We start from the raw sequence: 20,692 nt of genomic DNA on the forward strand, positions 1-20,692 counted from the left end.
TTCGCTTAGTCACCTTTCCAGTGTGATTTGCATTTGAAATGTAAACCTGGTCAGTATTTCCATTAAAATGTCAGTGCAAATGTGTATATATTTTTTCTTAATGACTTTATAGACTGGCAGCCTCAAGAGGAAAAAGAGCTGCCAATGGAGTATTAAGGATGAAAATGAAATTGGAGGTCTGTTTCTGGCATTATGGCTTCCCTGGACACTACAGTCCTGGGAAATACATTATCATACATTATCTCCTGGGGAGCTTCACAGCTAGTGATCTACCATCAAAGTCTAAAGAGTTTCTGGTGATGGGCAAGAGTTAGCGATAATACATACATAAAGTAAAAAGTGTTACAGAGAAAGCCGGAGTTACTGGGGTGCAAAGCTCCTCTTTTTAACCCTGTCTGCCGATCAGTATTAAAACACCCATCCGAGCAGCCTGGCTCCGCATTAAGCAAACACCAGTTTTCGTGTTCACCGAGATAGCCAGAGCCAGGAGTCGGGCTGGGACTGGAGGGCAAGGAGGCTCCCGATTGCTGCTTCTGAGGCTGGATCTGCAGCAGCCATGGCTCGCTCCCGCTCGTCGTGCCGAGTGGTCCGAAGTCTCTGTCCCGGGACCTTCGGGGGATTTGGGGGCTCTAATCGTCGAACTTCCCATTTTACGTAGAGATTTGCCCTGCGGCCCACTAGCTTGGACGAACCCCTTCTAGCTTTCAACTCCTTTCTCAAAGTTCAGAGCGGTCGGTGTTCCACGAAAAGGCGCTCGGGGTTGGAAGGCGCCCTTCAAACACCGGAACCTTTGGTTCCAGGCGGTGGGCCGGGCCGGCAGCGCCGGGGGCCTTCCGGGGAGTGGAGTGGGCGCGTGGCGATGGCGGCGGTGCCGGTCCTGAAGCACTGGCGAACCACGCTGGAGCGGGTGGAGAAGTTCGTGTCGCCGCTCTATTTTACCGACTGTAACCTCCGCGGCAGGTGTGGCCCCTCGCCTCGGGAGCCGGCCGACCGCATCCGCGGGCCTCAGCCTTCCGGAGGGAAACCCAAGCTGCGGCCGCCAGGGCCGCGGGACAAAGTGCCCGCCGCGGACAGGGCAGGGACCCAGGAGGAGGGTGCAGAGGGTGGGATAGTTTGCGGAAGTGATAGGCAGTCCTCCCGGTGGGGATCAAGGGAAAGCGCATCCCCAGCGGCCAACTGGCCTACGGGGGGGGGGGGGGCTCGAGCTCGTGCCCACCGGCCCCTCCTGCCCAGGCTCTTCGGGGACAGCTGCCCTGTGACTGCACTCTCCAGTTTCCTGACGCCGGAGAGGCTTCCTTACCAGGAGGCAGTGCAACAGGACTTCAGCCCCGCGCAGGTCGGCGACAGCTTCGGACCCACGTGGGTAACGCCCAGGGGGAGGGCGGGGCGGGCGGGCCTAAGGGAGGGCTCCACCGCTCCTGGCTTGCTCACTGTCTCCAAGGGCCACGCCTCCATTGTCTTGTCTGCCCTCTGCTCTAGAAAGTCGCATGGGACTGAACAGCAGCACCCTCTGCTGGGAACAGCACCCTGGTCCCTCAGAGTCTTCATGGGAGAGTTTTCATTTCCCCAGCCTCTGGCCCCCCCAGGAAGGGCACCCTAGCTCGGATCAGGGACTCTCTGCCTCTTTCCCTCACCTCGCTGCCCACCCCATTGCTCCTTTATGTGGCTCAAAGCTGAGTACCTTGTGATGCTGTAGATTCTTGCCCTGCTGATTCTTAATCCAAGGAAGTATGTTGGAAGGACAGGGCTTCCACCACTAGCACTATCACAATGGATCTCGTACAGGTGGTGGACCTGCTGGTTCCGGGTGGAGCTGACCATCCCGGAGACATGGGTGGGCCAGGAAGTTCACCTTTGCTGGGAAAGTGATGGAGAAGGCCTGGTGTGGCGCGATGGGGAACCTGTCCAGGTGAGGAGCCCTGCCTTTGGGTCAGGTATGGCCACATTTTGGCCCTGGTCCGGAGAAGCCACAGCTGAGTGGCTCTGCCTGCAAGGCAGTATCCGGATTTCAGGATTGGGGAAGTTGCTGCTTGGGCATCTGTTCAATTAGTCCATAGTTTTCAATAAACTAGTTTTTATTATGTGTAGTACATGAGTATGGAGAAAAATTTCAAACAGTTCTAGATAGTATAAAGTAAAAACTTTGTCTGGATCTCTCCCTACCATCCTATCCCTTTCTCCAGATATAACCACTGTTAAGTGTCTTGTTTTTTGTTTGTTGTTCTTTTAAATCATTTTGTTCCTTTCAAGGCTTTATTTTTATTTATTTATTTTTTTTGGTGGCTGGCCAGTTTGGGGATCTGAATTCTTGACCATGTCGTCGTCAGCACCACTCTCTCCTGAGTGTCTTATGTATTCAGCCATATCAGGTTTAATCGTTATAATCTGTGTGGTAGGTCTTAATGCCCATTTACAGGTTAAGAAGCTGAGATATATAGAGGTTAGTTCACTTGCTTAGGTTCACACAGCTTCTATTCCAAATTGGACTAAGTCTCAATCTGGGGTTAGGACTGTTCTTCCTGTGCTAAAAGAAGGCAGAGCCTTTCCCTTTCTCCCTTCACTGGCTCAGCACATGTCTCCTGGTGTCCATTCTGGGCCAGGCTCTGTGCTAAGCACTGGGGATATAGTAGGGAATGAGGCAAACCTGTCCCTGCTTTCATGGAATTTTCCTTCAGATATTTACTCAGGGATACAGAGGCCACCAGAAGCTATACCCAGGTTTCCTAACCCCAGCCCAGGACCCTTCCCATAAGGGCTTTTCTGCTGGTAAACAGGTGCAATTTGAGGATCGTGGTGCTGGTTGCCATGGGAGGTAGAGCACCTGCTACCATGAATTCCTGATTTGTCAATCTTGGTCCTGCTTGGGAGAGAAGACCCAGAGCTGGGGACTGGGTGAAGGGGCCTGGCCTCCCCTGGTTTATGTTTCACCTGAACTATCCAGAGGCCTCAGGCCCTGTCTCTCTCACCCGCTTCCCTACCAGGGTTTGACCAAAGAGGGTGAGAAGACCAGTTATGTCCTGACTGACAAGCTGAAGGAAGGAGACCCCCGGAGGTGAGTGAGTCCCTGTGCCCTGGTGGCAGATGAGGCATCAATGGGCAAGGAGGAGCTGAGGCCCAGAGTGATCACACCCCCATCTCCAACACAACCATCCTCAAATCTCATAGTTTGTTTTTAGAGAGCATGATTTTTTACTGACTATAAAAATAATGTTTGCCTTCTTGTGGTAAATATAGAAAAACACAAAGAAGTAAATAATTCTCATTATCCTACCATCTAAAGATGACTATTATTTACATCTCAGCATTCATGTTCTCAGATTTCTTTCAGGCATAGTTTTTACTAATTGAAATTGTATTTCTTTGATATCTTTCATCCTGACTTTTTACATTCCATATTATAACATGGGCAGTTTATGACACCATTAAAAACACTTCTTAGATGTTACATTTTGTATTTATTGGACACTGTGTTTCAGATGCCTCTAGACATTGGTAATATGGTGGTGAATAATGTAGTCCTTGGCAGCAAGGAGAGACAGATGAATATTTACAAAACTGATGAGAGCTCTGAAAGAAAATAGTGGGAGCTCAATATGGGGAATCTGTTCTAGACCTAGGAGTAGGGAGGAGGAGGGTCAGGGAAGGCTTCACTAAGGATGTCACATTTGCTCTTGAAGACTGAGTAGACAGCACCACAGCCCAGCATGCTGCTCCAGTGAATGGCCTGACCCATGCTAGCTGGTAGATCTTGGGTCTGAAAGGGAGATCCAGACATGCTTCTTTTTTAATATGCAATGGAGGTTCTGAGACCAAGGCAGTGCTTTGCAAAGATAGCTTTGGAAATAAAAGGCTAAACAGCAGTGTCATTCACTCAGTTCCAAACTTGGCTACCTGTTCTGCCTGACCAAGTCAGAACACTCATCAACAGGACATGGATTTGGTCTGGTATTTCTTCTACCATGACCCTCCTGCACCCACACCTGACACACTGTGGGATCCTCTGGGTGGTGGATCTTGGAAATGAATGGGGAGGGTCAGCTAGACGCCTCCTGGGTGATGTCTCCCCAAGCCCCCAGGTTCCTCTGCCAATCCCTTGGCCTGAGCTGCCTCCTCACATTTGTAGCCTGACCCTCTATGTGGAAGTAGCCTGCAATGGGCTCCTGGGGGCCGGGAAGGGAAGCATGATTGCAGCCCCTGACCCTGAGAAGATGTTCCAGCTGACCCGGGCTGAGCTGGCTGTATTCCACCAGGATGTCCACAGGCTCCTGGTGGATCTGGAGCTGCTGCTGGGCATAGCCAAGGTACTCGACACCCTCTGCAACCCCCATCACCCTCTAGAGCCTTGCTCCAGGAAGGTTGTTTTTGGGTCAGATAGTTGGGACCCTGGGAATCCAGAGTAGGAAGAGGGTTCCTGCCTGCCTGAGTGCTGAGAGGATTTTCCTATGTAAAGGGGAGGAGGGACATGGTGCTGAGCCAGGGGACTGGCAGGAGCAAAGGGTTGGAGGTGAGGAGAGCTCTGCTGAGAACCTTTGGGAAACCAGCTGGGACCTACTTCTTGAGGCTATGCTTGAGAAGGGGATTAAGGGACAGAACCCTGCTGCAGGGCCTTGGAAAGGACAACCAGCGCAGCTTTCAGGCCCTGTACACAGCCAACCAGATGGTGAACGTGTGTGACCCTGCCCAGCCTGATACCTTCCCACTGGCCCAGGCCCTGGCCTCCAAGTTCTTTGGCCAACGTGGAGGTGAAAGCCAGCACACCATCCATGCCACAGGGCACTGCCACATCGATACAGGTAGGGCGGCAGCTGTTTGGGGGAGGCAGGAGTGCCCATGAAGCTCTGGCCATGCCCTAGAAGCACTGCATGATCCTCAGCCACTTCTTCCCCTTCTTAGACCTTAGTTTTCCCCATCTGTAAAATGGGACAGGGGCGCTTGACTGCGGGTTCTGCTAGTTGTGGCTTCATTTATTCTTTCAACAAAATCTGATGCCTCTTGAGGCCCTATGCTAGATACTGGGGAGTAGGACTGCAGACTGATGATCACAAATTGACAGGCATAGTTGGTGCCACAATGGAGGGAAGTACGGAGACTAGAGAGCCCAGAAGAGGCACTTAACCCAGCTGGGGTGGGAGGATGCCAGAAAGGCTTCCTGGATGAGTGACCTTTGAATTGAGTGAGAATGAGTAAGTTTGACAAGGGTGCTGAAATCCTCAGAGAGGAGTGATGTGGAATTGATTGAGATGGGGGCTCAAGCTCAGGGGGCAGGTTTACTGGCAAGAATGAGTTTTGAACCTAATGAGTTTGCAGTGTCTGTGGGGTGAATGGGAAATCTACATTTTTAACATGCTCCCCAAGGTATTAATTCTGACGCATCTAAAGTTTCTGAATCACAGAACAAGGGCTTTCTCCGCTGTGCCAAGAAGTGGGATAGGGTGTGAGGATTCTGGGTTGGTAAGAAAGGTATTGAGGCCTAGAGGACAGGAGAGATTGTAGTGCCTTCTGCAGGACAGCTGGCCCAGACAGAGTCATCCTGGGAGCTGTGCCCCATGTTCCAGAGTATCTATCAGTGCATACAGGGGCTGCCTCTTACAGGATCCTTTTGGGAGGTGGCTATCCCAGGACCTGGGGCCTCCATTTCCTGACCTGTTAAAATTGACCTCCTAGCCTTACTGATCCCCTTTCCCCATCCCCTCCTCCCACCTTGCAGGAGTGATTTGAAGTGACAGCTCAGGAGGGACGCCATAGAGCTTTCCTGGGTGAAGGGCCTATACAGGGTGCCAGGGCAGGGGTGGGGCTGGAGATCTGTGAGGAGCTGGGACCTTGCCACTCCCTCTACCTTCCACCCCTCTCCCTGTCTAGCCTGGCTTTGGCCCTTCAAGGAGACCGTGCGGAAGTGTGCCCGGAGCTGGGTGACAGCTGTACAGCTCATGGAGAAGAACCCCAAGTTCATCTTTTCCTGCTCCCAGGTCAGAGGGACAGCAATGTGGGAGCATGACAGACACCTAAAGCTCCTGGAGCTCAATAGCTCCGAGGACTTCTCAGGTCTGAGGGGCAGGGCTGCTCCTCATCCTCAGCTACCTGCTGGGCCTGACATGCTCAGCCCTGGTTGGGGTCCTCGTCACTCCTGGCCCACCTCCCACCCTGTCTGCCCAACAGGCGCAGCAGCTCGAGTGGGTGAAGAGCCACTACCCTGGCCTGTATGCCCGGCTCCAGGACTTCGCTGGCCGTGGACAGTTTGTACCTGTGGGGGCCACCTGGGTGGAGATGGCAAGTGCATTTGGATTCCCTCGGCCTCGGGCCATATGGTCAGGGCCTTTCGTCATGTGGCCCAGGCCCCACTCAGCTTTGCTGCTGACATTTTGAAGACCATTCATGTCCCCTCAGTGGCAGGGCTCATTAGTCCCTGGAATCCCAAGGCCTGGACTCCAAGGGGGAGGGGGTCTCCAGCACGGTGACAGCCTGTCTGCATAGAACCATCCCTGGCACCTCCCTCAGGCCGTTGGACAGTCACGCCAGGAGCTAGGAGATGCACACTTCCTGGGGCCTGGCTGTAACTATTGTGTCAGAGCAGTCCTGGCTTCCCCTGCGGGGGTAGGGTTGGCCTGAGTTCCTGCCTGTTCCCTGTGTGGTGCTGACCCCGGCTGCCTCCCTCTTCCCTCACTGCCAGGATGGGAACCTTCCCAGTGGAGAGGCCATGGTGAGGCAGTTCCTGCAGGGCCAGAACTTCTTTCTGCAGGAGTTTGGGAATCTGTGCTCGGAGGTAGGCTGGGAGCTGCTGCACCAGCCTGTGGGCAGGCTGGGGTGGTTGGTTCCCTTGCTGCAGAGGCCCTCTTCCCCACAGTTCTGGCTGCCGGACACATTTGGCTACTCAGCACAGCTCCCCCAGATCATGCGTGGCTGTGGCATCAAGTACTTTCTGACCCAGAAATTGAGCTGGAACTTGGTGAACTCCTTCCCGGTGAGCAGGCCCCAGTGGAGTCAAGATCATAGTGGGCCTGGGTCCCAACAGGCCCATTCGCCCCTCTCAAGGTTTATTGAGGGGTCCTGGACAGACCACCAAACCCCCCCCTAGAGAGGGTGGGCTTCCACCAGGGTCCTACAGCAGGCAGGGGCATGACGTGGTCTGGAAGGCCTGGCTTTGCCTCTGTCCTGACTCTGGCCTCTCTCCCCTGCTTGTCTTCCTTATGGCAGCATCATACCTTTTTCTGGGAGGGGCTGGATGGCTCCCGTGTGCTGGTTCACTTCCCACCTGGAGATTCCTATGGGATGCAGGGGAGCGTGGAGGAGGTGAGGGGACACCTAGTGGCTGGGCAGAAGGGCATACTGGAGAGGGCTGGGTGTCCTGTCTCAAGCTGATCCACACTGACCTACCCCCACCTGTCTAGGTGCTGAGGACCGTGGCCAACAACCGGGACAAAGGGCGGACCAACCACAGTGCTTTCCTCTTTGGCTTTGGGGATGGGGGTGGAGGCCCCACCCAGACCATGCTGGACCGCTTGAAGCGGCTGAGCAATACTGATGGGCTGCCCAGGTCAGGCCTGTGCCTCCAGCTGCCCTCAGCTCTCATTTAGCATCCCCCTCACCCTTGCCTTGATCTCCTCTTTCTGCTCATACATTGGGCCCACCCCCTCCACTGGACCTTTTCCTGCTCTAATCCTGGATCATTGGCTCCTCCAAATTTTCACCCTGGGATGGGGTGGAGGAAAAGCTGAGGGTGGGAAGGGGCTCAAACCCACCAGCTTTCCTGGGGTGTTCAGAGCTGGCATTGTGTGGACAGGAGTGGCCCCTCTCTTTTGGGGCTGGATCTCTTGTCCACTCTGGCATTCAGGAAGGGTGAGCCACGTAGCATCCAAGGCTGGAAGGCCCAGGCTTGCTGTCTCCCTCAGGGTGCAGCTGTCGTCTCCGGGACAGCTCTTTTTGGCACTGGAGAGTGACTCAGGACAGCTGTGCACATGGGTTGGCGAGCTCTTCCTGGAGCTGCACAATGGCACCTACACCACCCATGCCCAGGTCAGGGCAGGTTGCAGAGCAGGGTGTGCCCTTAATCTTCAGAGGATTAGAGAAGGAAGCAGGGGGCAGAGCTCAGCTGAGACCTTGGAAAAGAGGCTCATATTCCAAGGAGAAGCTTGGAGGAGAGAAGTGAAGAGCTGGGTTGGTCAGGAAAGCCTGGAGGAGGCAGGACTGAGCCTTCCTGAAGGAGCAGGGTTTGGGGATGAGGGGAGAAAAGGGAGAATATTTGGACAGGTCACACACAAGAGGCTTTATCCAGGAGACCCTAGGGAGCCATCAGGAGTTCTGAGCAAGGGAGGACATTGGGAGGCATCCTGGGACACTTGAGCAGACTCCAGACTGATCCCTCTATCCTGGGCTCAGATAAAGAAGGGGAACCGGGAATGTGAGCGGATCCTGCACGATGTGGAACTGCTCAGTAGCCTGGCTCTGGCCCGCAGTGCCCAGTTCCTATACCCAACAGCCCAGCTGCAGCACCTCTGGAGGTCAGCCCCGCTTCTGCCCCCTGCTGCCCATCTGACCTCTCATCCCAGACACCTCTGTGGCTGCCCCTCTGGCCTTCCCCATCCCTGCCCTTGGCCTCTGCAGGCTCCTGCTCCTGAACCAGTTCCATGATGTGGTGACTGGAAGCTGCATCCAGCTGGTGGCAGAGGATGCCATGTGCCACTACAAAGGTGAGACTGACAACAGTCCCACCACTGTCTCTAACCCCAAGGCTGAGCCTAGAGTGTCCCCTGTGGGACATCAGGGGTCCCAGAGGCTTTGCCAACCTGTGACCAGCCAGTCTCTCCTCAGACATCCGTTCCTACGGCAACGCACTTCTCAGCGCTGCGGCCACAGCCCTGTGTGCTGGGGAACCAGGCCCTGAGGGCCTCCTCATTGTCAACACACTGCCCTGGAAGCGCACTGAAGTGTTGGCGCTGCCCAAGCCTGGCGGGGCCCACAGCCTAGGTATGGGCTCAGGGGAAGGGCTGCTACTGCAACAGGAGGGATCATGGCTGGACAAACCAGGTCACGGATGCTCTCCTGGAGATCTCTGCCTTCGGTTGCCCAGGCTGGAGAGTAGTAGCCACATACTCCAAACCTCCTACCCCCTGACCTGAGTGAGGTTCCTGTAAGTTCAGGAAGGCTGCGCTGATGCCCAGTCCTCATCCCCAGCCCTGGTGACAGTGCCCAGCCTGGGCTATGTTCCAGCTCCTGCCCCCACCTCACTGCAGCCTCTGCTGCCCCAGCAGCCTGTGTTCGTAGTGCAAGAGGTGAGTCCTGGCAGGTCCTGGTAGGGCGGAGTTGTCCTGGGATGCTCTCTAACAACTCAAGGGTTCTGAGCTCCCTGGCATGGAGCAGGCTTGGAGTGGGGCTTGGGCGGGGTACTGTTGGTTGTGGGAAGCCCCTACAGACTCAGCTTCAAGGTCCCCTCCCACCAAGACTGATGGTTCCGTGACTTTGGACAATGGCATCATCCGGGTGAGGCTGGACCCAACTGGCTGCCTGACATCCCTGGTCCTGGTGGCCTCTGGCAGGTGCCAACCCCTCACTGCCCTTTCCCAGTGCCTGGCAAGTGGATCCCAGACCCCATCCCCCTATCCCCTAGCCACAGCACTGCCCACAGCAGCCCACCAGTGGCTCTGGGCTGGGACCCACACATGGAGCAGGGCAGGCTGGGCTAGGAGTCCTCTGTCCCTTGGGTCTACTCATAGTACCCCCACCCCACCAAGAGCAGCTGAGACAGCAGGGTCATAGCAGTTGTAAAGTACCAATCGCCATGTTCTTCCAGGGAGGCCATTGCAGAGGGTGCTGTGGGGAACCAGTTTGTGCTGTTTGATGATGTACCCCTGTATTGGGACGCGTGGGACGTCATGGATTACCACCTAGAGACACGGTATGGGCTGGGCAGGACTTGGGGTGGTGGCGGCGGGGGGGAATACTTGTACAGGCTGCCCTGCCTTAGCACCTCCCACCCTGATCCCACAGGAAGCTCATTCTGGGCCAGGCAGGAACCCTGGCAGTGGGCACTGAGGGTGGCCTACGAGGCAGTGCCTGGTTCCTGCTGCAGATCAGCCCCAACAGTCGGCTCAGCCAGGAGGTTGTGCTGGACATTGGCTGCCCTTATGTCCGCTTCCACACTGAGGTAGCAGGGGGCAGGGTGGTAGCTGTCTTCCCCAGGTGTGCATGGTGAGAAGAGGGCCAGCCCCAGGCCTGTGTGTGTATCACTGTTCCCTTGCCTCATCCTCTGTCCCCCATCCCCCAGGTGCACTGGCATGAGGCCCACAAGTTCCTGAAAGTGGAGTTCCCTGCCCGTGTGCGTAGTCCCCAGGCCACCTATGAGATCCAGTTTGGACACCTGCAGCGACCCACCCACTACAACACCTCTTGGGACTGGGCTCGATTTGAGGTCTGACATGGGGGCTGGCCGTTTAGCTAACTGGTTAGAGCACGGTGTTGCTAACACCAGTGTCAAAGGTTCAAATTCCCCTACTGGCCACCCGCCAAAAAAATAAAATTAAAATATCACTTCTTGGCCTTTTGGCTAAGATCAAGTGTGAGGTCTGACAAGAGGGTGGGGTGAGGAGGGGTTTTTACTCCTTGGCTGGGGAGAAACTAGCTGTGTGGCGTGGGGTGAGGAAGAAGAGGATGATCAATATTTGCTGCTTCCTAATGTGTGCCAGGCATTCTGCCAAATGCTTTACGTGTAGTTTGATACTCATGACTATTTGGTGGGGTGAGTACTATTATTATCCCTGTTTCTCAGATGAGGAAACTGAGGCTTGCTTAGGCAGGTTGGGTGGCATGCCCAGGGCCTCCTAGGGTGGGAGCTGGAATTCTTTTTTTTTTTTTTTTTAAAAGATGACCGGTAAGGGGATCTCAGCCCTTGACTTGGTGTTGTCAGCACCACGCTCAGCCAGTGAGCAAACCGGCCATCCCTATGTAGGATCCGAACCCGTGGCCTTGCTGTTATCAGCACCGCACTCTACCGAGTGAGCCACGGGCCGGCCTGGGAGCTGGAATTCAATTGTGTTGTTCCAGAGCTTGCTCTCACCCTAGTGACAGGAGCTCTGGAGCACAGGAAGGGCATGGGGCCACCAGGTTGGTCTTGGATCTGCCCTCTAGGTGTGGGCCCACCGTTGGATGGATCTGTCAGAGCACGGCTTTGGACTGGCCCTGCTTAATGATTGCAAGTATGGCGCGTCAGTGCGAGGCAGCGTCCTCAGCCTCTCACTGTAAGTGAGGTCCCGCCAGGCCCAGGGGCTGGTGTGGGGGCACGGGTCTTCCTGGGCGGAACTCCAGCAGCTCCAGCCCGGCCCACATTCGCCCTCCCCATCCCAGCTTGCGGGCGACTAAGGCCCCAGACGTCACTGCTGACATGGGGCGCCATGAGTTCACCTACGCGCTTATGCCGCACGAGGGTGAGTGCTGGATACGGTGGGGCCCTCCTGCGGCCCTGAACGCCTGTCTGACCTTCTCTGAGCCCCCTTTTTTCCCTTAGTGGGGTAAACCCCAGCAGCCCAGCCCCCTGCCCCCTCTAGGGACATGGGAGGGAAGCCCCTATTTCCCACCATGCGTCCCTTTCGGTCGTGCCCCAGGCTCATTCCAGGATGCTGGCGTTATCCGCGCTGCCTACAGCCTCAACTTCCCCCTGTTGGCGCTACCGGTCCCAGGTCCAGCGCCCGCCACCTCCTGGAGTGCCTTTTCTCTGTCCTCCCCAGCAGTCGTATTGGAGACCATCAAGCAGGCAAGGGGCAGGGTGAGGCCGGGCCGGGTTGGGCGCCGGTCCCTGGCTGGGCCGGCCCTCGGCCTCGCCCACCACCCACCTCCCTCCACAGGCAGAGAAGAGCCCCCAAAGCCGGGCGCTGGTCCTGAGGCTGTATGAGGCCCACGGCAGCCACGTGGACTGCTGGCTGCATACCTCACTGCCGGTTCAGGAGGCCATCCTGTGAGTGGAGGCGTGGGGTGGGGGTGGGAGTCCCACACTGGTGGGGTTCTCATGGCCCCTCATGTTCTGCAGCTGTGATCTCCTGGAGCGGCGAGACCCTGCTGGCCACCTGCCCCTTCAGGATGCCCGCCTGAAGCTGACCTTTTCTCCCTTCCAAGTGCGGTCCCTGTTGCTGGTGCTTCAGCCTCCACCAAACTGAGTCCTGGGGGTGGGGTTTTGCTTGTGGAAGGCTTTGGGGATTCATTTTTGCCTCCTCAGCCTGAAGCAAGGATCAGTTGCCTCTTGTACAATAAATCCTTGGATCGGGAACCCTGCTTGTAGCCCCAGCTCATTCCTCTAAAGGCCGGTCGTCAGGCTTGGGGGAGGGGGGCTTTTCCCCAGGCATTTTGGGGACAGAAGCAAGATCTAAGGTTACCTGTGTGTGCAAGGTCTGCCCCCCCCCCCAAGAGATTGGGGACCTTGAGTGACCACAGGCTGATTTAGAGACTGTGAAATAAGCTCCTCTTCTGTGAGAGGCAGAGGGCCTGGGGCTGCAGACCCAAGAAGTGACAAGAAGTTCAAATTTATCAGTTTATTTAAAAACAGCATTTTTCACATGGTTTTTAAAATATGTGCAAGGTAGGGTACAATTAAAAACATCACAGTTATTCAGGGAACAGCCACGGGGCCTATGTCATGCAGCCCCTTGAAATATTGCCTGCTTCTAGGAATTCAGGCAGGCCCCCAGATTCGGGGCAAGACAGCAGGAAAGGGTGGGTGTCAGCAAGGACACCATCCCGCTAAGAGGCTGAGGTTCCTTCAGGCACCAAGGATGGGGTGTCAGCCTTAATCTTCCGGGGTCTATGGCGGCCTGGGGGGAGAACAGGTGAGACAACTCAGACACCCAGGCTGGGACTGCCCTGACAGCCTCCCTCCCACCTTTGTTCCCACGTTCCTGCACAGTCATCTTGTCTTCTCCTGAAGAGCCAGTTGAGTGGTGCTCTTCTCTCCCCACCTGAGGTTGCCTGTCGCCCCTTTCTCCTCCCTTTCTCAGGGACTGTGGAGGCTTCTGGGTCCTGTTGGAGGCTGGTCCCCTCAGGCTGCTGGGATGCAGTCTTCTCAGGAAGGTTTCTCTGTGCCTTTCGTGTCCTGGAAGGGGCCTTACTTTGAGGTGGAGGGTCCTGGGTGGAGACACAGTCCCTGAGGGGCTCAGAGAGCAGTTCAGAGGTTGGTTAGGCCCAACCATTGCCCCCTCCCCGTTCATCAGGGAAGGCAGCTACCCAAACACCTGGCCCAGGAGGGGCAGCTGGGGCAGGAGAGGGTGCAGGGGAGGCGGAAGCAGGGGACCATACCTCCATTCCGTCCTCAGGATGCAGTTGTGCTTCCTTGGATTTCTTTTTGCGGGATTTGCCTCCTGCAGGACATCATGCTGGGGTTGGAGGGCCTTATGGCCTCAGCCCCTTTCTCTGGATTCCCATTCTCCCAGTGACACCTGGGGTTGGAGGGGGATGGGGATAGAAAAGGGTGCTGGAGCCCTCGCAGACAAGAAGTCCTTTCTGCTATCAGCCTGTTGCATTAGCAGTAGCTTACCTTTGGGTGCTAGAGGTCCAGGATCCCCCTAAAATGGAATGGGGACAATAAAGGAATCAACCTGGGTTGGGGCAGGGGCAGTTTTCCTTGCAGAGGCAGTACTCACACATCCTTCCAGATCAGTCCAGTACCTTGCCTAGGAAGCCTCTCTGACCCCCCATATTAAAGTGGATATCAGCAAAGCCTCCCTGCCCTTGGCTGCTCCACTAGCTGGGACCCTGGGACTCAAAGGAGGAGAGACCCTCAGGAGCAGTATGACCCTTAGGGGGCACAGACAGGCCTGAGTATCTCCACCTGAGGAAGGCCCCAGCTCCTGCCCTGCTATGACTCCAGGTCTCAATCCACCAGCTTCCCTGGGCTCTCTGTTTGCCCGTGTGAGCAGTAGGGCCCAAACCTGGAACCAGATGGTGCGGCCATGCCGGTCTCGCAGGGAGCTCATGCCCGGCATGCCATAACACTGCAGCCAGGCTCGAAAGGCAGCAAAGTCCTCCTCTCCGCTCTCCAGCCCGTAGCCTTTTCCCCCTGTGGGACAGGAACCAGGTGGAGGTCAGAGAGCAGACTCAGTTGAGAGGAGTGGGGAGCCTGGTTAGACCTGACCCATATCTCAGCTACACGAGCTGATGGATTGAGTCAGGGGCCAAGCTGTCCCTCCTCCAGCTGTGTGATCTCAGACGGTGTCTTCCCCATTCTGGGCTGTGGCTTTCCCATCCTGGAGTGGGATTAAGGATCCTTGCCCTGCCTGTCTAATGGGTGGCCTGGAGGAAACAGACATTTGATGAGTGAGGAGGCCTAATCCATTTAGCAACAACTGGGGCTACGAGCTTCCATTCCCCAAATGGGGAACCAGGCCCAGAGAGGGACAGCTGCCAGGGGTTAGACACTATGCAGAAGCAGAGGTTATTGCCCATCTCTGTCTCCCCGGGCCTCACCCAGCTGGATTACTTCCTTGGGCACTGAGTGGCACAGCTCCAGCAGATCCGGGTTCTGCAGCTTGGCCCTGATCTTCTGGCTCAGGGTCAGCTCTGGACTCTGAAGAAGGGGCGGCGACAGGACCTGGCTGTTAGCACGGGGCAGGGCCACTCAGAAGGCAGCAGACCTCCCTCTGAGCTTGGCAAAACGTCCCTGCTGGCCTCCCCCAACATTGTTGAGCTAAGCTGGAGACAGCTGACTCAACCTATAGCCTTGCTGGCCCATGAGCTTGTGTGCATCCCTCTCTGTACCCTCACCGGCCTGCGCTGCTGCAGGGCCTCCAGAACCGTGCGGGCCTTCTCAAAGGGGGGGATCTTCAGCCTGGAGTGGAGTGGGAGAGGGAGCCATGCTGAGCAGTGGGGAATGTGGGCGGACCTGGCCCACCCCAGCCCCTGTGCCCATGGCATGCCCGCTGACCGGTACAGGATCTCTGCCCGCAGATAGTTGCCAATGCCATTGAAGAACCTCTGGTCCAGGAGAGCCTCACAGATGGGCCGGTCAAAGGCTTTGTCCGCTAGGTTTTGTAGCACATTCTCCCTGGAGGGACACAGCCTGGATGCACAAGACCCTTCCCTGACCCCCATGGGATGGGGAAAACAGGCTGGGAGGACCTGTTCCTGGGTGCAAGGGGAAGGAAACTGGGAGTCCCAGTCCTCAGTGCTATTTTGGCAGCTGGAGCCAGTTTTCTTATCTGTTAAATGGGAACGATGTGGGACTTGAATTAATGGTGAAAAGTGAAAAATACCAAGCAAAAGCACTGGATTCAAGGAAACACCCGAGTGTGTGTATGTGGTTGTATGCTTATCACCAAAGTGCCTCCAACTCCTCAGGACACTTTAGAGAACAAGGAGATCACAGGAGCTCAATTGTGTCCACAGTCTGTAACTCCCTGTCTAGGACTCATGGTGGGTTAGTGACCATATGTGAATTTGACATTGGTGGGTTCCACTCTTCTGAAGTGAACCCTGAAGATTGTCTGGCTCTGTGCCGAGGTGTGCAGGGGCAAGTCCTGGCCAGTGAGTGCCCCAGCAGCCGCTACCCCACCTCCAAGGGTCATGGGTCTCTCCTCAGCACCACAGAGAGGAACAGCGTCTTGTTTCTTTGTGGAAAAGAGTCATGGCAAGACTGACTCAGCAATGGGCATGAGAGTGTGCTGAGGGGCCAGAAGACAGAGGTCTGGGTAAAGGTAAGAGTGGAAGGTTGGCCTGGGTGGGTGCTTGGATTCCCACAGGCTTTCCAGCTGTAGGACCAAGAAAGCAGCCAGAATGCTCATTGGGTGGGAGAAACTTCAGATCCAACTGGCAGAAGTGACTAGTGGTGTTACTTCCAGGAAAGGTGATGTGGAGGAATCTAGACCACGGACAGACCTTTCCCTGGGGGTACACTTGGGACTCATGCCTGGGAGTCAACTGCCTTCTGTGGCTCCAGTGATGCACCAACCCACCCCATGGGCAACTAAATCTCCTAAAGGCCAGCTGAAGCCACAACATCCCCCAGGAGGGCGAACTTGGCAAGTCCACGCCAGACCTTTGCATGGGCGATTCTTGCCTGTTAGAATGCTCTCCTCTATGGCTTGGCATGGCTGGCTCCTTCTCACCAGTCAGGCCTCAGCTCAAATGTCACCTCCCTAAAGTGGCCATTCCTAATGCACTCCCCCCACCCCCACCCCTGGTGAAAAGTCATTCTTTGCCTCCTTCGCCTGCTGGTTTTTTCCTCAAGCACATGTCTAGTTGACTCATCTTGTTGTTGCCTTGTTCCCCCTCCCCAGCCTGGTCTGCGGGAGCAGGGACCACATTCATCCTGTTCACTGTTGTACCCTACACCTAGGACAAGGCCTGGCACAAAGCACAGGCTCGTACATGGTTCCTCTTTAGAGGAAAGGAAGTGGCTAAGGCCGTGACATCTCAGGTGACTGCATCACATCCCAGGTGGGGTGTTACCCCTCTCCTGAACGCAGGGGACAGCCCCAGAGATGACCACAAACCTGACTCAGAAACCATGTCATTAGGCAGTCCCCTCCCCGCCCCACAGAAACAGTTCCTGCCTAGCCTCACTTCTTACCGTGTTGTTGAAGCCCTTCACTGAGCCCTTCTCTGTTCTTTGCCTCCTGGGGGCACTGGGAAGCAGCGTGGGATTCTGGGTCTGAGGCCCAGCTCTGACACTAACTGGCCATATAGCCTCAGGGTAGTGCCTGCCCATCTCCTCTCAGGGATTTGACCCAGGGCAGGGACATTTGTCTACAGAGGGGCTTGGGACTTGCCCCTTGTTGGCCAGGAAGGCACTAACAGCCAGGCCGGGAGCCCAGGACTGTGTTCATCACACCTGGTGCTGGCCCTACCTGAACTGCTCGTATTCCAGTAAGACACAGGGACCACGGCCCAGCTGCCACTTGCCCCCGAGGTCCCAGCGGCCAAAGCGGCGGATGTCCACGAAGCACAGGGCAAACCGGGGGCCAGGTGGAGCCGTGTAAAAGCGCAGGTGGGCATGGGGTGGCAGCGCGTCACCAGGCGCCAGCTGGAAGGACCCAGACATGCCAAAGCGGAAGATGAGGGCCAATGGCTCCTGTGGGGGCTGGGCCCCAGGCAAGGGGCTCAGAGTCAGGCGCAGCTCCTTGCCCCGGGCTGAGGCTGAGATGTGGTAGGCACTGCTCTCAAAGGGCACCTCAGGGTTGCGGCTGACGGAAGACTTCTCCACAGCCCCACCAAACACCAGCCCCCTGCATGCCTCGTTCACAAAGTGGCTGGCCAGGTGCAGCTCTGGGCCCTCGGGCATTCTGTGGGAGGACAGCAGGTTAGGTCAGGTGTGGACCTTGTGAGGTAGGAACTGTCTCCTCCATTTCACAGAGAACTCTGAGGGTCAGAGGGGGACGTGGCCAGCTGGGACTGGCAGGAGAGTGCTCCCTGGGCCACAGCCCCTGTCCCTCCACCTCTCTCTTGTGCTGGGAAAGCCCACGGCACTGGGGAGCGAGCAGGAGCCTGCCTCGCTCATTGACACCTCCTCCCACGGGCTTCCACTGCTGCTGTGAGAATAAAGTGCACGCCCTCGCTGTCATCTCCTTCCTTCCCAGGCTCCCCTCACTCACGGGCTCCAGGACACTGCTCTTCCGTCTCCAGCCTTTGGCCCTGCTGTCCGTCCGGCTGGGACACTTGAGAGAGGCCCTCGCTGGCCTCCCATCTTAGGCAGCGTCCTCCTCCCACCGCTAGTCTCCTCCCCGCGCACCCCGCGCTCCGAAAGGCTCTCCTGCCTGTCGGCGGCCTCTGCCTGCTCGCACCCGGAGCGGGAGCCCTGCCCAACCCGGCCGGGGAGACGCCGAGCAGCGAGCGCCCAGCCTGCCCACCCGCGGGCCGGCCGGACCCCCTCGCGGCCGCCCTCTGAGAAGGGCGGGAGCAGCGCCAGGCGGAGGGAACGCTACCTCTGCGCGGAAGCCAGGCTCCCGCAGCAACCAGGAGGAGGCCCGGGGCGCCTGGAAGGCTCCCGGGAAGCGGAAGGGCTCACGTTAGCGCCTCGGTCCCCGCGGGACGCATACTCACTTTCTCAGCCTCGCCCTTCCCACTTCGCCACTTTGCTCTGCCCCCAACACATTTCGGGATCGGAGGCGAAGGTGTGTCGGGTAGAGGGGGGGCATGTGGCCAGGACAGACGCCTTTACCTCGCCTCCCCCCGCCTCAGCGCCGCCCGGGCCTGGCACCCGAAAGGGCTCGTTTTGCGAGAAAAAGAGTGCCTCCAGATTCCTAGTTTGGGGAGGGCCGGCGCTCTATGGCCGCCCTCCCCGCGCTGCGACCCTGTCCTCGGTTAATCCTGGCTCTCTTCTTCCCCTGGGTCCCCGAACACCATCCTCTCCTAGGTTCTGCAGCGCAAACCTGCATCCCTGCCCCCCACCCCGGGTACCTGCGCTCCGCACCGCCCCTCTCCAGGCTGCAGCCACTAAGGGGTTAATGCAAGGGCGGACCGCGCCTAGGAGCACGCTGGGAGCTGCGGTCGCCGCGCCGGCGCCTGCTGGGAAGTGTAGTTCTTCAGGGAGGCGGCAGAGACTGTTCAGGGTGGGGGTCCCCGAGCTTGGGGGCTCCGTGGTTGGGGCAGGCTTTGGAGCAATCACCTGGCTGGGAGGTGGCGAAGGCTTCCACCCGCTGTCGGCGGAATCCGGGGTCCAGTCTGAAGCCGCGGGTCGCAGCTGTCTCTGCGGTTGAGGGAAGTCACCCAGCGAGTCCCTGACAGGGTCGGCACCCCCAGCGGAAAACAGCCGCGTCGTCCCAGAGCAGATGCGCCTGCAGCTGTGCGCAGGGTACGCACAGGTGCGCGAAAAACGCAGGCCCTAGGGACCCAGCGGTGGCCCTAAGTATCAACGCACAGTTAAGAGATAGGACATAAATATCATCTCCGCCTGCCGGGTGGTAAGTGCAGCCAAGCAGCAAAAAACAGGGGCCGAAAAGTAGGACCCACTTCAGATAGTTCTGTGGGGACAGTCTCTCTGCGGTGACATTTAAGCTGAGAAGGCACAAGGAGCCAGCCAGAAAAAAAAAGTGGGGACAAGACAATATGCCAGGCGGAAGAAACGGCCAATACAAAAGCCCGGAGTTGGGAAAGAGATTGTCTCATTGAAAGAACGTGAAAAAGTACTGTGTGGCTGGAGTGTGGCTCAGGGTAGTGCTAGAGGTGCGGACAGAGACGCGAGTAAGGTCCAGGTCAGGTCGGGCCTGGTCTCCAGGGGCCTCTGCCAGGAGTCTGCATTTTATTCTAAGTGTAGCAAGCACAGGTGCCTGACTCATAGCCGTGATTCCCTCTCCTTCACACCACTTCTGATTCCCTCCACCTTCATCTACTTATTCACTTATTTTGGCAGAAGTATTTTAATGTAAATTAGACAAAGCATGACATTTCATCACCCATACTTCAGCATGCCTCTCTAAAAAGCAATTTCCTACAAAGCCACAATACATTTATCATAACTAATAAAGTTAATGATAATATCATCTTATACCTAGTCCACATTCAAATTTCCCCAATTTCCCCCCCCAATTTTTTTATAACTGGTTTTCAAGGCAGATTCCAATCAAGGACTGTATGTCTCTTTAATAATTTTTAATTTAGATGGAATCACCTTCTGCCCCCTCCCACTCACTTCACCCCCACCTTTTTTTTGTCTTCATGATATTGACCTTTCTGAAGAGTCCAAGCCAGTTGTCCTTTGAGGTAGATTACTCCACCACATTCTAGATTTGTCTGAATGTTTCCTCAGGGTGTCATTAACTTTTTCCTGCACACTGGGAATTCAATCTAAAGCTTCATTATATATAAGGGGCACCTCCTAGGTGCTGTCTGTACTTTGAATTGCATCCCATTAGGAGGCGCTCAATATATCTATCTGGTAGTCTCACTCGAGTGAGGCTGAAATTGATCAAAGTTGAGGTTGTGACAGCCAGACCTCTGCATTGTAAAGGTATGTTTCACACTTTGTGACCACTAAGTAATCTACAGGTGATTTCTTTGTTTTGTTGTTCTGTTTTTATTTGTTTAAATTAAGGTATAATTTACATACAGTAAAATTTACCCTTTCTATTTATTTTTATTTATTTATTTATTAAACGATGACTGGTAAGGGGATCTTAACCCTTGACTTGTTGCTATCAGCACCACACTTTCCCAAGTGAGCTAATTGGCCATCCCTATATAGGGATCCGAACCCACGGCGTTGGTGTTATCAGCACCACACTCTCCCAAGTGAGCCACGGGCCGGCCCCCAAATTTACTCTTTTTAGAGTGCAAGTTTTGACAAATATATACAGGCATGTAGCTGTGGCCACAATCAAGAGACAATACACATCACAGCATTATTTGAGATAGCCAGGATGTAGAAACAACTTAAATGTCTATCCACAGATAAATGGATTTTTTAAATGTGGTATATAGATACAATGGATTTTTTTTTTTTTGGCAACACCTATTTTGAACTAACCATGGAATATTATTTAGCCTTAAAAAGGAAATCCTGTCACATGCAACAATATGGATAACCTTGAGGACATTATGCTAACTGAAATAAGTTGGTAACAAAAGGACAAATACTGCATGATTCCAGTTATGAGGTATCTAAAATAGTCAAACATGTGGAAGCATTGAGTAGAATGGTGTTGCCAGGAGCTGGGGGGAGGGGGAAACGGGGAGTTGCTATTCAAAGGGTATGAAGTTTCAGTTATGCAAAATGAGTAAGTTCTAG

General features: G+C 55.6%; 2 protein-coding genes across 8 annotated transcripts; one reads left to right on the forward strand and one right to left on the reverse strand.

The window, feature by feature from the left end:
* The first annotated feature begins 818 nt into the window (after positions 1-818).
* Positions 819-12,254, forward strand: MAN2C1 (mannosidase alpha class 2C member 1). 2 transcript variants are annotated; one of them, XM_063090368.1, is made up of 26 exons: positions 819-960; positions 1,234-1,359; positions 1,786-1,909; positions 2,982-3,052; positions 4,124-4,301; positions 4,604-4,793; positions 5,860-5,966; positions 6,157-6,267; positions 6,668-6,760; positions 6,842-6,958; positions 7,192-7,287; positions 7,386-7,531; positions 7,887-8,010; positions 8,374-8,495; positions 8,599-8,684; positions 8,806-8,961; positions 9,156-9,266; positions 9,398-9,530; positions 9,785-9,889; positions 9,982-10,138; positions 10,259-10,402; positions 11,119-11,228; positions 11,335-11,414; positions 11,592-11,740; positions 11,832-11,941; positions 12,014-12,229. In XM_063090368.1, exons 1-26 carry the CDS (start codon positions 860-862, stop codon positions 12,138-12,140), a joined length of 3,174 nt encoding a protein of 1,057 aa, XP_062946438.1. In that variant the 5' UTR covers positions 819-859; the 3' UTR covers positions 12,141-12,229. The 2 variants fall into 2 exon arrangements, with proteins under 2 accessions (XP_062946438.1, XP_062946437.1); XM_063090367.1 differs by having other exon boundaries at positions 820-960; positions 9,169-9,266; positions 9,436-9,530; positions 12,014-12,254.
* A 290-nt stretch (positions 12,255-12,544) lies between these two features.
* Positions 12,545-18,668, reverse strand: NEIL1 (nei like DNA glycosylase 1). Of its 6 annotated transcripts, XM_063090754.1 has the most exons (10): positions 17,562-17,736; positions 16,818-17,252; positions 14,897-15,016; positions 14,737-14,800; positions 14,440-14,539; positions 13,905-14,032; positions 13,511-13,538; positions 13,273-13,334; positions 12,936-13,101; positions 12,545-12,791 (listed from the first exon to the last, which is right to left on the reverse strand). In XM_063090754.1, exons 1-10 carry the CDS (start codon positions 17,651-17,653, stop codon positions 12,721-12,723), a joined length of 1,266 nt encoding a protein of 421 aa, XP_062946824.1. In that variant the 5' UTR covers positions 17,654-17,736; the 3' UTR covers positions 12,545-12,720. The 6 variants fall into 6 exon arrangements, 5 of the variants coding, with proteins under 5 accessions (XP_062946824.1, XP_062946826.1, XP_062946825.1 ...); XM_063090756.1 differs by lacking the exons at positions 12,545-12,791; positions 17,562-17,736 and adding an exon at positions 18,575-18,668 and having other exon boundaries at positions 12,806-13,101; XM_063090755.1 differs by lacking the exons at positions 12,545-12,791; positions 17,562-17,736 and adding an exon at positions 18,367-18,392 and having other exon boundaries at positions 12,806-13,101.
* Positions 18,669-20,692: the final 2,024 nt, after the last annotated feature.

This window comes from Cynocephalus volans, chromosome 3 (assembly GCF_027409185.1).
Source record: "Cynocephalus volans isolate mCynVol1 chromosome 3, mCynVol1.pri, whole genome shotgun sequence".
Classification (NCBI taxonomy): Eukaryota; Metazoa; Chordata; class Mammalia; order Dermoptera; family Cynocephalidae; genus Cynocephalus; species Cynocephalus volans.